The sequence below is a fragment of the Rhinoderma darwinii genome, chromosome 4 (genome assembly GCF_050947455.1).
Source record: "Rhinoderma darwinii isolate aRhiDar2 chromosome 4, aRhiDar2.hap1, whole genome shotgun sequence".
Classification (NCBI taxonomy): domain Eukaryota; kingdom Metazoa; phylum Chordata; class Amphibia; order Anura; family Rhinodermatidae; genus Rhinoderma; species Rhinoderma darwinii.
Window position 1 is genome coordinate 402,203,416 of NC_134690.1, and position 12,690 is coordinate 402,216,105.

Genomic DNA, 12,690 nt, shown 5'->3' on the forward strand with positions numbered 1-12,690 from the left:
AAGTGTCCCCCAGCTTGCTTGCACCGCCGCGTCATTGATCTACATCCAAGTCATTGATCTGCTGTTGAGCGTGTCGTGCTCCGTCCGCCGCGGCCCCGCTGTATCCAGGCTGCGAGGGGAGATCCTCCGAACAAATTGGCTGCCATTTATCCCGGTTTTGTTTTTGATGTCGAGGCCATAGACGGAGTTGGCAGCGCAACAATAGAAGCTCCGTCCTCCAGGCGGCTGCCCGTGCCAGAAGCCTCTGTCTTTGAAGTTCAAGCACAAACCTGTCATTTAAGGCAGAAAGGCATCCTGGGTAACGACCTCGGACCGCGCGTCGCTCTCATCTCTGTTTTTAATTGCACTGATAAAACGTGGCCGAGCAATGCGCTTAATGGCCGTTCTCCGCTGACCCTCCCGCCACGGGGGAAATGGAATCATCGAACGTTCGCCATTTTCATTTTATAGGACTCCATGACCCACGTCCTTCCTGTATCACCCCATCGTACAGAATGCTGAATTGTAACCGCATCAGCGGGGCTATAGGGGCAGATGAGGGGCAAGACTGTACGAACCATAAAGGGCAGTCTACGGGGCCCCCTGAGCCCTGGTTGGTCCCATCCCCTTTGCTATTCAGAACTTGTGCAGGACTCCCCTCCCCTGAGGAACTGTGGTGCTGGCCAAGGGCAAGGGATTGGCCCAAGGGTCATGGCAGGGGTGTCTAAGGGGAAACCAGACCCAGGCCCTTCTGTCCTGGGTGGCAGAACCGGGCACCATAATGGGAGCCCGTTTTAATCTTTGCTAGAGGAACCCCTTCTTTATCTATGCCACAGATGAGGGGTCCCCTCTTTGCACATGATGGTTGGGGACCCTGATACAGGCAATGAGAAGTGGGGACATCCATCCATCTTTAAAGAAGAATCCCCAATTAACCGTGCCATCCAGTGATTTATATACTGCCACAGCTGGCAATGTGAGGTATCGAAATTTTCCAGATTTATGTAAATAAGAAGTACATTCTTAGAGGGTAACTAAACTTTTTTTTTAAACTTTTGACATGTCAGAAGTTTTGATCAGTGGGGGTCCGAGCACTGAGCCCCCCACGATCACTAAAACGAAGCGGCAGAAGTGCTCGGTGAGTGCTGTGCTCTTTCTTCAGGACAGCCAAGCTCACATCGTATGGACTTCAGACTTGTTATTGAGCCCGTACACCGCTCGCTCAGCTTTCCGAGCACTTTTGCAACTTCGTTTTAGCGATCGGTGGGGGTCTTATTGCTCGGACCCCCACCGATTAAAATCTCTGACATGTCAAATGTTTTTAGTTTTAGTTAACAGATTTATTAGAAACGATAGAATTAAAAGGTTCTCATAATATTCAGTCTATACAGAACCAATCATGTAAGATCCAGGATCTCTCCTGCCCGACCTCTATATACTGCCCCCTGGTGGGGAGTCCTTGAGGTGATGTATTAAATGGCGATTCCAAAATGCGACGTGTACAGGGGTTATTCTCATCTCAGACACTTATGGCATATCCAGATGAAATGCCGTAAATGTCCGATAGATGCGTGTCCGACTTCTGAGACCAGCTCCTATCTATAGAACGGTGCCCCCCGACCCCCGTCTTACCTTCTCCCACTGTCGCTGCTATCCGGCCACTCGGTTACAGGGTGGCCGGGAGCATGGAAACAGTGTAGCACAGCGAGCTTGGCTGTTTGTTCTCCTAGCCACCTCGTAACTCCATGGCAAGAGCACAACAGGAGTGGGAGAAGGCAGGAAAAGCTTCAGGGGGCGCCGTTCTATAGATCAGTTTGAGACCTGCATCTATTGGACATTTATTGCTTATCCTGTGGATAGGCCATAAATGTCTGCGATGAGAATACCCCTTTAAACATTGTGTAGCGTTTCCATATAACCTGGCCATTAATATAGCGCACACCCCGAACCTGAAGCCCCATATGACCCCCTCATCCGACCCTAAATAAATGCGTATTCCAGATCAGACCCCTAAACTATTACAGACCGCTTGCAGACACTGAACAAGCAGGGAGTGGCATAGGTATTCAAGATCATTTTGAATGCAGCTCTGGATGTGACTGGAGTAGAATGTATAATGCAATTCGAGACCAATAAAGAATGAGTCCAGTATTGGCACATATCGTTGTAAAGGTCCAGGACGTGTAACGTTCTTCTAGTACAGCAGCTCTGGCTTAGAGGGCGAAGGCGTTTTGCAATCCATTTCTCTGCCAACCCCTTAGCCGTAGCTCAGCTTTATCCTTCTATTGAGGAGTATCCAGGACTCGGCTGCGCCCAGTACACAAGTCTTTATAGTTTTCACTGGAGAATTGGCTTGGCCGCAGGAGCAGAGGGTTCTGTGCACGGTCACTGGGCGACTTTGTGCCAGGCATTCTCGGGTGGCATTCTCTCCACACACTGGCATTTACATCTGCTTTATTTAATGAAGGCTCAAGTCTAGAAGTTACTGATTTTCACACCCATGGTGGTCATAGGACCCTCTGCCATAGAGGACAGCAGTACTACAAATGCCACGTCACGGGTTTGTATCTAGGTGGCGACCCTTTGAGCCACATCAGTTTGTTGATGGGTGCTGTAAGTTGGTGACCAGGTAGTCGCAGGCTACTTATGGGTGCATGCGTCCGATGTCACGGGCTGGTTGCGTTGCAGAGCAGCTTCCGGGTCTATATGGGCACAGCGGGTCCCCTGTCTGCCCAACAGTCAGGTCAGCTTGACAAGCATAGAGCATATTTATACAGATTGTCATGTGCCCTTTTGAGCCCAATGGGTCTTTGCACCTGCCCATGTTTACTTGGTGCTGACTACAGCCCCAAACATGTGCCCGGTCCTGCCTGATGCGAGACTGCAGCCCTCTTGATCATATAATGAATGCAATTTCAGCATCCGATAAGATGGGTTTTCCAGGTCCATTGTTATCCAGCCAATGCAAACCCGCAGGTCCTCCAAGTGCCAGGAGGGGGCACCAAGCTAGGTAACACTTAGGAACCGAGCTCTGGAAATGGCACTTGGGCAAGGTACAGTTTGGCACCGATCCTCCACCCTGTCCTGCGCTTCCTCGGTGGTAGATGCGCCAGTAATTGCTTTTTCGGAAAAGTCAGGGAACATTTAAACCAAGGAATAGAACGACTACAAGATCCTTTCACGCCTCTTCTCCAACCTATGACATTGATCTAACTGCCCATAAATCCCAATGCTCCAATGGAGGACGGGGTCTGGGCCACATTTGGAAATATCTTCCAGGACTCGGAGCCCCTGAAGGTATTTTCCTCCTTTTGCAATAAATCGGAGCTTCCTCTTACAAAAGAATAAGGAAAAAAATATAATTTTTATAGTTTGGCTTCATTACTTCCGAAAAACAGATTGCAAGATGTCGCTGTGCAGGGTGAACGGACGCACTTGGCTCTGCATCCGCAATACTGGACGAGCTCTCCGATGATATGAGCCAAGTTTATTTATAGGGTGTTCGGTTTTCTCTAGGAATTTTCAGTAAACCTATAATAATGTCTGAAGTTATTACTGATCTACAGAATACTCCAGTGAATTGCAATTCAATATTTCTTCCATAGACTTCAATGGGACAGTGCCCCCTACTGGCAAACTGTTAAGAAAAATGTGGTTTATCTCATATTACAAGAGTTGCTTCCTCTGTAAGCACCTAATGCCCACTACATGTGACCTGGAACTTGCACATACTGCATAGGGAATGATGATGTAGACTTGCCCATTGGGTGGATAGGATCTATATGGTTAATAGAGGGGGACCCCTTTAAAAAAAGAGTAATGCCTGAGCTAAAGTGTTTTACTGGAAATCGCCAACCATGTTACTAAAATCCTACTGGAATATTGAAAATGTTTGTCTTCTGAAAAGTTTTGAAGAATGGTCAGCGAATCGTACGGGTGGGGTACCATGAACTGGGACCCCCAATACCCATAATTAAGGGGTACGGCACTGTGTAGAGCACTGAAGATATTTTATAGTCTAAATCCTTGTGAGACCTACGTTTTCGGTTTGGTGACGGCCACTGGGACCCCCAGCGATGAGGAGAACGGAGACCAAAAGTCCCCCGAAGTGCTCCATGAGACTGGAGCGTTTGTGAGCGTGCTCGGCCAGCGCTCCGTTCATTTCTATGGGTCTTCCGGGACCACCGTCTCCATCGATGGAGCTCTGGCTGGACATGCTCACCAATGCTCCGTTCTCATGGAGCACTTCAGGGGGACTTTCAGTCTCCGTTCTCCTAATCTCTGAGGGTCCCAGTGGCCGACACCCAGCAATGACTTGTATCTCCTGCGGAGGGATTAATGGGATTTGTGGGAAATCCCCTTTTAATAGTAGCGGTAACATTAGGGTTAGTGTGGGTCACCTTAACCTCAATGTTCCTCAATGCTGGCTGAAACACATACTAGTGCCTTTATTTTAGGCTTTTGTTCTGCTCTAATACCTGCCTGGGGCTTTCCTCCCACTGATCACACTGCAGAGCGGTCCTGATTCCAAAGTTAGGATTCGAGCGGTATCGGCACGTCAACCGGAACCCACAGCCTGTGCCGCTCGCGTCATTCTCCTCCCTCCCTGGAGCGGTGACTCGGCCCATCATTGGTGGCAGTGGGAAAGGAGGGAGGAGCGTTCCTCCCTCCTACTGTGATGCGCCAAGGACTAATGGGGAGCGGGGCGGTCGCTGCAGGAAGAGAACATCGCAGGTGCAGTACAGTGCTCGCGCGCGCCATGTTCTCCATGTATTTTAATATTAACTGTGCGGGCGCACAGCTTAGTATTGAAATACGTAAGTTGACGGTGTCAAACAGTTTCCCAGCGCACAGCATCAAAATGGTGTAGAAATTTTGATGCGCCGTGCGTCCCTAACTTGCTACAAGGGACTCTGCGTGGCGCTCTTCACGTCACATTGTGGAGGTAAAGGTTTGTCCTAGGAGCTCATGCAAAATTCTTCGGTTCTCATGCACTCTGCACTTCTTTTATTTGATATCTACCCAGTGCTGCTATTATTATTATTATTATTATGTTATTTCTACTATTATATCTTCACCATTTGACCGTGAGATTTGTTGGTTCCCATTACAGCGGCTTACGCAGCGTCTTTACCTAGTTGACCCGTGTGTAATGTCTACATCTTATTATCAGGGGTGATTTCTGCCACGGGTCTTGTTGTATATTACATTGACCTGGTTTTTGTGTCTTGTTTTAGATTTTTTTATGTATTTTTTTTTTTTTTTTCTATCGCATAAAATTTGTATTTTCATAATTTTTGGGTGTGCGCTCTTCAGTCATGTGCTTTCTGTCTCCTCCAATGATATCTTTTGCAGCACCCTATATTTTGTGGTACCCATATACTACGGATTCACATAAGCTTCAATGACGCCCAAGGGCCCCTCTTCCACAAAAGACACCAGTACTGTAATAGTCACATGGTAGGTGGGGGGCCCTGTTACAGTTTTGGCTTTGGACCCTCTGGATGTGTCTTCGGTTCCCAGGGACGGTAATCTCTAAGCAGAACCCAGATGGGTTTGTTTGTGTCCTCTATAGAGTTTTGGGAATTGGTTTAGGCATCATCTGATGGGGTCAGACTGGTCATCTTCTATTTCTATTAATCTCCTTCTGTTTCTTCTTTATTTTCAGAGTATCAATGGTGGCCGACAACCTCCACACTTCGTCTACGACCCGGCAATATTTGCGTTCCGTTCCCTTAGCACCGTAAAGCCTATCAGCCCAATAGTTGCTGTTGAAGAACCTTCATGTGCCTATTAATAAGAATATTGTGGAAGACGATAATCTCAGGACACTCACACGTAGACCAGCCCACTGCAGCACAACCGGTTACTAAACCAAGCAATATATATTTATATATTTTCATATGCAAGAGATTCTGCTCTTAATCTTGTACCAGCACCGTCGTTGCGTCAGCTGGAGCTTAAGTGGTGGAAGAAGAAGAATGTGTTGCATGTCCAAGGCTCCGTGGTGGCATTTGGTAGACGTTTTAGATCTTCAGTAGAGTAGGGCCCATGTTAGTCATTGACTTCTTGGACTACCATGTTAGGACATGAGACCAAACAAGGCGGGAGAAGACCTGGGTGACGGAGGACTATGTCAAAGAAAAGGAAAACCCGGCTCCCGTCCATCGTCTCGGCAATGCCGATGCCTGTATGTGTGCCAGCCGGGCATCTAGACGTTGAAGATGTGTTCCAAAGGACTGTGCTTTATGGTTGTTCTCGTTGAATGGACATCTCTGGAGGCCGTGACCCAAGATGGGTCATTCTAGAATAAAGAAACTATATGTCTTCTCCTTTATGACGCAATATTGTCTAAGGACTCTTCGGCCAAGTCGTAACCCAAGTCAACGTTCTTCAAGAAGACTGGAGAAACCAATACCGATCGGAAAAGCAGGCCAGATAACGCAACATGATTGACCGCCTGGGGCCCGAGCTACACAGGAAATTTTTAGTAACTTTGGGTGTGTGACAAATGGCTATTAACCCATCGCCTATTTTGGAGCCCATTTTGGTCATGGGTTCAACGTTTCAATGTGATTTTTTTTAACTAGTTGAGGACCAGCCACTCTATAGATTTACGTTGCTTTTGTCTTCTCTGTATACGTACCCAGCACTCAATGAGCGATCTGTAAATAATAGAGGCCGCAGCTTTTATTGGTCCTGGTGATCACGTGTCTAAATAGACCCAGCGCAACCCTAACATTAGTCATTATAACATGGCCGATCTCCCTTTTTTTTAAGGGACAGGTCCTAATAATAAGTAAAGACAAAAATGTAATAAAAATTACACAGGCCGGATCCCTAACCCCCCTTGCAAATAATTGTTGTAACCCCGGCCCTAACCGATTACCCTAAAAATAGAAAATAGGCATGTTCAATATCAAGATTTACCGTAGACCATGACTATAACCAATACGTTTATTTTAGGGTAACGCTATATTATCAGAAAGTAAAAAAACATTTTCTTTACTTTTTGTTTTTCAAACCATAAGCCTAAAAATGCTTAAAAAAAAGGACAAATTAAGTGTATAAAATAAGAAGAAAAAAAACGACTTGATAACGAAAAAAACAAACCACTCCCAGCAAACAAGTTCTGGCAGTTTAATTAACGCGTGCGTAACGGTGACTGGTCCTGAACCGGTTAAACGATTAGGCGCCGGTTTTGTGGCATAAAGAAGACGTTTGCTTTCAGGAATGTCGTCCGGTGATCTGAGAGTCACAAACCGGATAAGTTCTAAGTCGCGTCGAGGGGACGCTCACATGGCCAAAAATTTACCGTAGTGGATCGATGTGACCATTGTAGAGAACAAGATTTGAAAGAATGGCGCTGATACAATGTGTCGTGGTCTGGCTCCATTTTATCCAATTGATTTCAATAGTCCAGCAAAAAATTACTAAAAATCTCCTGTTGTCTTGGGCCTCCAGGGAATTGGCAGGATAATGGATTGGGGCTTAATTTGTGCAATTCCTAAATTATATATCGCCTCGTTATGAGTATCGGGGACATCGGCCTGACGGTGGATATTCTTGCTTAATCAGCAAAATATTCTATATATCCAGTCTGTAGGTCTCCCATGCGACTATGACCTGCTCTACACATAGCACTGAGTAACTTTGCAAAACTTTGTCTTATACTCCAGTCGCACCCAAAGCTGCATTCAGAATTCTCTTTCTAGTAGAGTTACTTTATAATGTGCTGAATCTTGGTGAGTTGCATTGCGGTAGATGAAATATTTTCTACCTCGGACTATGAGGCCTGATGTGTATAAAATACATCTCCCACAATGCAACACATCAAAGAGTGTTCTGTATACACCATAAACCTTCAGGTGGAAATATTAAAGAAATCCTCCAAGATTATAAAAAAAAATAATGTATTTTATGTGAATTATTTTATTTTTCCAGAAATAGCGCCACGTCTGTCTATAGGCTGTGTAAGGTATTGCAGTTCTTTCCAATTCAAGTGAATGGGGCTGAACTACAACACCAGATACAGCCTATAGACAGATGTGGCGCTATTTCTGGAAAAAAAAGAGACCGCTTTTGCGATCTGAGGTCCAACAGAAAGCCAATAGGAAACCAGCAGAATTCTGAATGCAGCTCTGGCTGTGAATGGAGCATGATACAAGATCAGTAAAGCAAAATGTTTTTCAAAGTGGCTGTTAGCTATGGCGTGCGCCTGTTGTCCATTCATTCAGGATAGTGGTGGGAATCCTCGGCCTTAGACCTGAAATATCCGCCCCCAACTGCCCCACAAACTAGTATTCGGCACCAAAACGTTTGGTATTTTAATAGGGGAAGGTAGATAAGGGGCTGTAAGGTAACTTTGATGCTGCTTATCCCAAGGGAAGCAATCAGTCCATTGAAAACCCTGTCCTACCATTGTTTGCCGGGGTTTTGGGACCATCGGACAGTCCTAGACAGAAGTTTGTAGATCACATTAAAATCTATGGAAAGAAAACCATAATTTTGACACCTCCGGGATCAGCCAATTGGATCTCCCCGTTCCCCAGCCAATAGAATAAAAGTTTATTTTCCAGTTTTCACATCGTCCTGAAGCTGCAGAACATCTTGTGAGGTCTTCTCCTTCTTCTTGTGGCCTAAGTGGGAGGGGACAAAAACAAGTCTGTGCATAGTGCAGAGCCAGTCTGGTATATAGCAGATACAAGGGCCGGTGACCGCTGCTCTACATGTACTCACAAGGTACGGAAAAAATATTTTTTTGGGGGGGGGGGTCCAAATCGTGAAATAGACCAAACCTGTATCTGGTGGACGAAATATCTCATCTAGTTCTTGGTCGATGGACTGGATATAAACCTGAATAATGGTGGGCGCCATGAAATTGGAGCATCGATGGTTTCTTTGCTGCGGAGTTGCTGAATAAGGATTAAAAAATAATCCCCAAAAACGTATTTCCCAGTGACAGTCGGATAATGAATCTCTCGCATTGGTTGGATTACGATGGATTATTTGTGCCGCGCACTTTTTGAATAGTTGCGAAATTATTTTTGTACACATTTTTGTAAAACCGGTGCGTTGGTGTTTGTACTTTAAGAGCTTTTCTATTGTAACGGCGACTAAAACCGCAGGTAACCACTTCTTCTGTCTGAACGGCTTCAATAAAACGCAGAGACCGCCCGTCCGGAGGTCCGTGTGGTGTTTTTTCTTTGCTTTTGCCTAATCCTAAAACTCCAGGATTTCTCGTGCGTTCTTCGAATGTTTCCTACTGTCCGCTGGGAGTGTAAGGGTCAGTTCACACATTGCATAAATACTGAGGTTTTTCTGCAACTGAATTTGTTGGGGAAAATCCGCAGCAAATAGAGTAGCAGCAAATTGGATGAGATCAAACAAATCTCCACACGCTGCGGAAAAAACGCTCAGAAATTTACCTGCGGTTTCGGAATTTTTTTCCGCTTGTCCATTGTATTTGGGTAAACGCTGCTTATTTGTTGCAGGTTTTCCCCAACAAAGAGAAGTTGTGTTTTTTGCGGTGGGTTCACAGCGATCCCGCCGCGAAAAACACAACTCCCAAAAAACAAAAACTTATACTTACCCAGAAGTCTGTGTTCCATCCTCCAGCGGGGCCTCCTGGGATGACGTTTTATCCCATGTGACTGCCGCAGCCAATCACCTTCAATAACCAGCATCGTGATAGAAAAGATCCTAACACTGGTACGAAAAAGGGGACCGGTCCTCTCTCCTGACACGTCTATTTTAGTAAACTATTGTATTCCCCATGAAATAACAATTCTGAAACATATTTTCTTAGAACTTTGCCATGTGCCGTTCCTCTGTTATTCCTCCTGGAAATGTATGAATTTATTGAGAGCTCTGCGTTACCATGCCCGTGTCCCTACACAGTCTCGCTTGTCAGTGCTGATTGGACTTTGGTAGTCTGTGTAGTGATTTCTTCTTACTGTCAGTGAATGGAAACATAAATTTTACATTCAGAAGCTGAAAACCTATCCTTATCAAGTCTGCTTACATAGATGAGGGTTTGTTACAGTGTATCAGCCTAGGCAATTCTCTGCAAGCCATAAAGTTATCTTGAAGTTGCTGGGCACTAGAGATGAGCGAACTTATCAAAAGTTCGGTTCGGCTAGTTCGCCGAATTTCACAAAAAAGTTCGGTTCGGACCGAACTAGTTCTGACCGAACCTGTCACTTACGTGCGCCGAGCATGCTACTGTCCAGGGTGCTGATAGAGTTAATGGGCTGCACTAACTCTTTCAGCAACCTTCACAGTACATGCTCGGCGCGCGGAAAATACCATTTAAATGTAATAAAAAAATAAAAATTATACGTTCGTACTTACTTTCCTCCTGTCCGGCCTCCAGCGATGACGTTTCATCCCTTTCGCCGCTGCAGCCAATCACAGGCTGTAGTGGCGGTCACGTACGTCAGGATGACGCTTCATCCCACGTGACCGCCTCTGCAGCCAATCACAGGCTGCAGCGGCGACATGAATGAAACGTCATCGCTGGAGGCCGGACAGGAGGAAAGTAAGTATGAACGTATTATTATTATTTTTTGGCATGTATGTATGTTGGCATGTATGTATGTATGTATATCTGTGCATGTATGTTTGCATGTATGTTGGCATGTATGTATATATGTGCATGTTTGTATGTATATTTGCATGTATGTATGTATGTATGTATGTTTGCATGTATGTATTTTTGCATGTATGTTGTCATGTATGTATGTATGTATGTTGTCATGTATGTATATATGTGCATGTGTGTATGTATATTTGTATGTATGTATGTTTGCATGTATGTTTGCATGAATGTATGTTTGCATGTATGTATGCATGTTTGTATGTATATTTGCATGTGTGTATATATATATATGTATGTATGTATGTTGTCATGTATGTATGTATGTATATATGTGCATGTATGTTGGCATGTATGTGCATGTGTGTATGTATGTATGTATATTTGCATGTATGTATGTTGTCATGTATGTATGTATATATGTGCATGTATGTTTGCATGTATGTTGGCATGTATGTATACATGTGCATGTTTGTATGTATATTTGCATGTATATATGTTTGCATGTGTGTATGTATGTTTGCATGTATGTATGTTTGCATGTATGTATGTTGTCATGTATGTTTGTATGTATGTTGTCATGTATGTATGTATATATGTGCATGTATGTATGTTTGCATGTTTTTATTTTTGCATGTATGTTTGCATGTATGTTTATATATATATATGTGCATGTATTTATGTTTGCATGTATATTTGTGCATGCTTGTATATATGTATTATGTATCTTTGCATGTTTGTTTGTATGTATGTTTTCATGTGTGTGTGTGTATGCATGTATGTATGATAGTTTGCATGTATATATGTGTGTATGTTTGCATGTATGTATATTTGCATGTATATATGTGCATGCTTGTATATATGTATGTATGTATGTTTGTATATATGTATGTATATTTGTATATATGTATGTATGTATGGCCATGTATGATACTGTCTGCTGGCGCCCTGTATCTAAGTCAACTTCACGGCAGGCTTCTATACATGGTATAACAGTCAGTATCACACATTAAACTGAATCTAAGCCTACGACATGTTTTATTTCATTATTTTATTTTTTTACAGGTTTGGTGTTTGGACTACGTCGGTTTCGAGGACTACTTCGATGACGTTTTTTTTTCTACAATAAAATGGTTAATGAGGGTTGTGTTGGGGGTGCTTTATTTCAATAAAATATTTTATCTATATCTTTGTCTTTTTCTTTTCAAATTTTATTATTACCACTTTAGTAATGGCCGCTGTCTGAGTGACAACATCCATTACTAATGCGAGGCTTAGTGTTAGCCGGTGCAGAGGCTAACACTAACCACCATTATTACCCCGGTACCCAAAACCACCAGGGGTGCCGGGAAGAGCCAGGTACGATCCAGTACCCGACCATCTGTTGTGATGGTCGGGCTCTGGGGCGGCCGCAGGCTGGTATTATGAGGCTGGGAAGGGCCAAAAACAGTGGACCTTCCCACCCTTGTAATGCTAGGCTGCTGCTGCTGTGTTGTATCTGGCTGGTTATAAAAGTGGGGGGGACCCCACGTCATTTTTTTAAATTATTTATTTATTTAAATTTTTTTTTTTTAAAAAGACATGGGGTTCCACCCAATTTATCATAACCAGCCACATACAACACAGTGTTATTAGCCTGGGAATGGACAAAACCAGTGGCCCTTCCCACCCATGTAATGCCAGACTGCTGCGGCCTTGTATATGGCTGGTTATTAAAAATGTGGGGGACCCGTCTATTGCTAAATTTGTTAAATTCCAAAAAAAAAACGACGTGGGGGTCCCCCCCATTTTTATAACCAGCCCGATACAACACAGCAGCAGCAGCCTAGCATTACAAGGGTGGGAAGGTCCACTGATTTTGGCCCTTCCCAGCCTCATAATACCAGCCTACGGCCGCCCCAGTACCCGACCATCACAACAGATGGTCGGGTACTGGATCGTACCAAGCTCTTCCCGGCACCCCTGGTGGTGGTGGGTACCGGGGTAATAATGGGTGGTTAGTGCTAGCCTCTGCACCGGCTAACACTAAGTACCGCCTTAATAATGGACGCTGTCAATCAGCCAACTGCCATTATCTAGGCACTAATAAAGTTTGAAAAAAAAACACAAAGACA

At 44.5% G+C, this 12,690-nt stretch overlaps 1 protein-coding gene across 1 annotated transcript in view; it reads left to right on the plus strand.

The window, feature by feature from the left end:
- Nucleotides 1-9,164, plus strand: part of LOC142760322 (uncharacterized) — an 84,328-nt gene extending 75,164 nt beyond the window's left edge. The window contains exon 5 of the mRNA XM_075863473.1: nucleotides 5,648-9,164. Coding sequence (XP_075719588.1) covers nucleotides 5,648-5,776 — 129 coding nt within the window. The 3' untranslated portion in view covers nucleotides 5,777-9,164. The remainder of the gene's footprint in view (nucleotides 1-5,647) is intronic.
- Nucleotides 9,165-12,690: the final 3,526 nt, after the last annotated feature.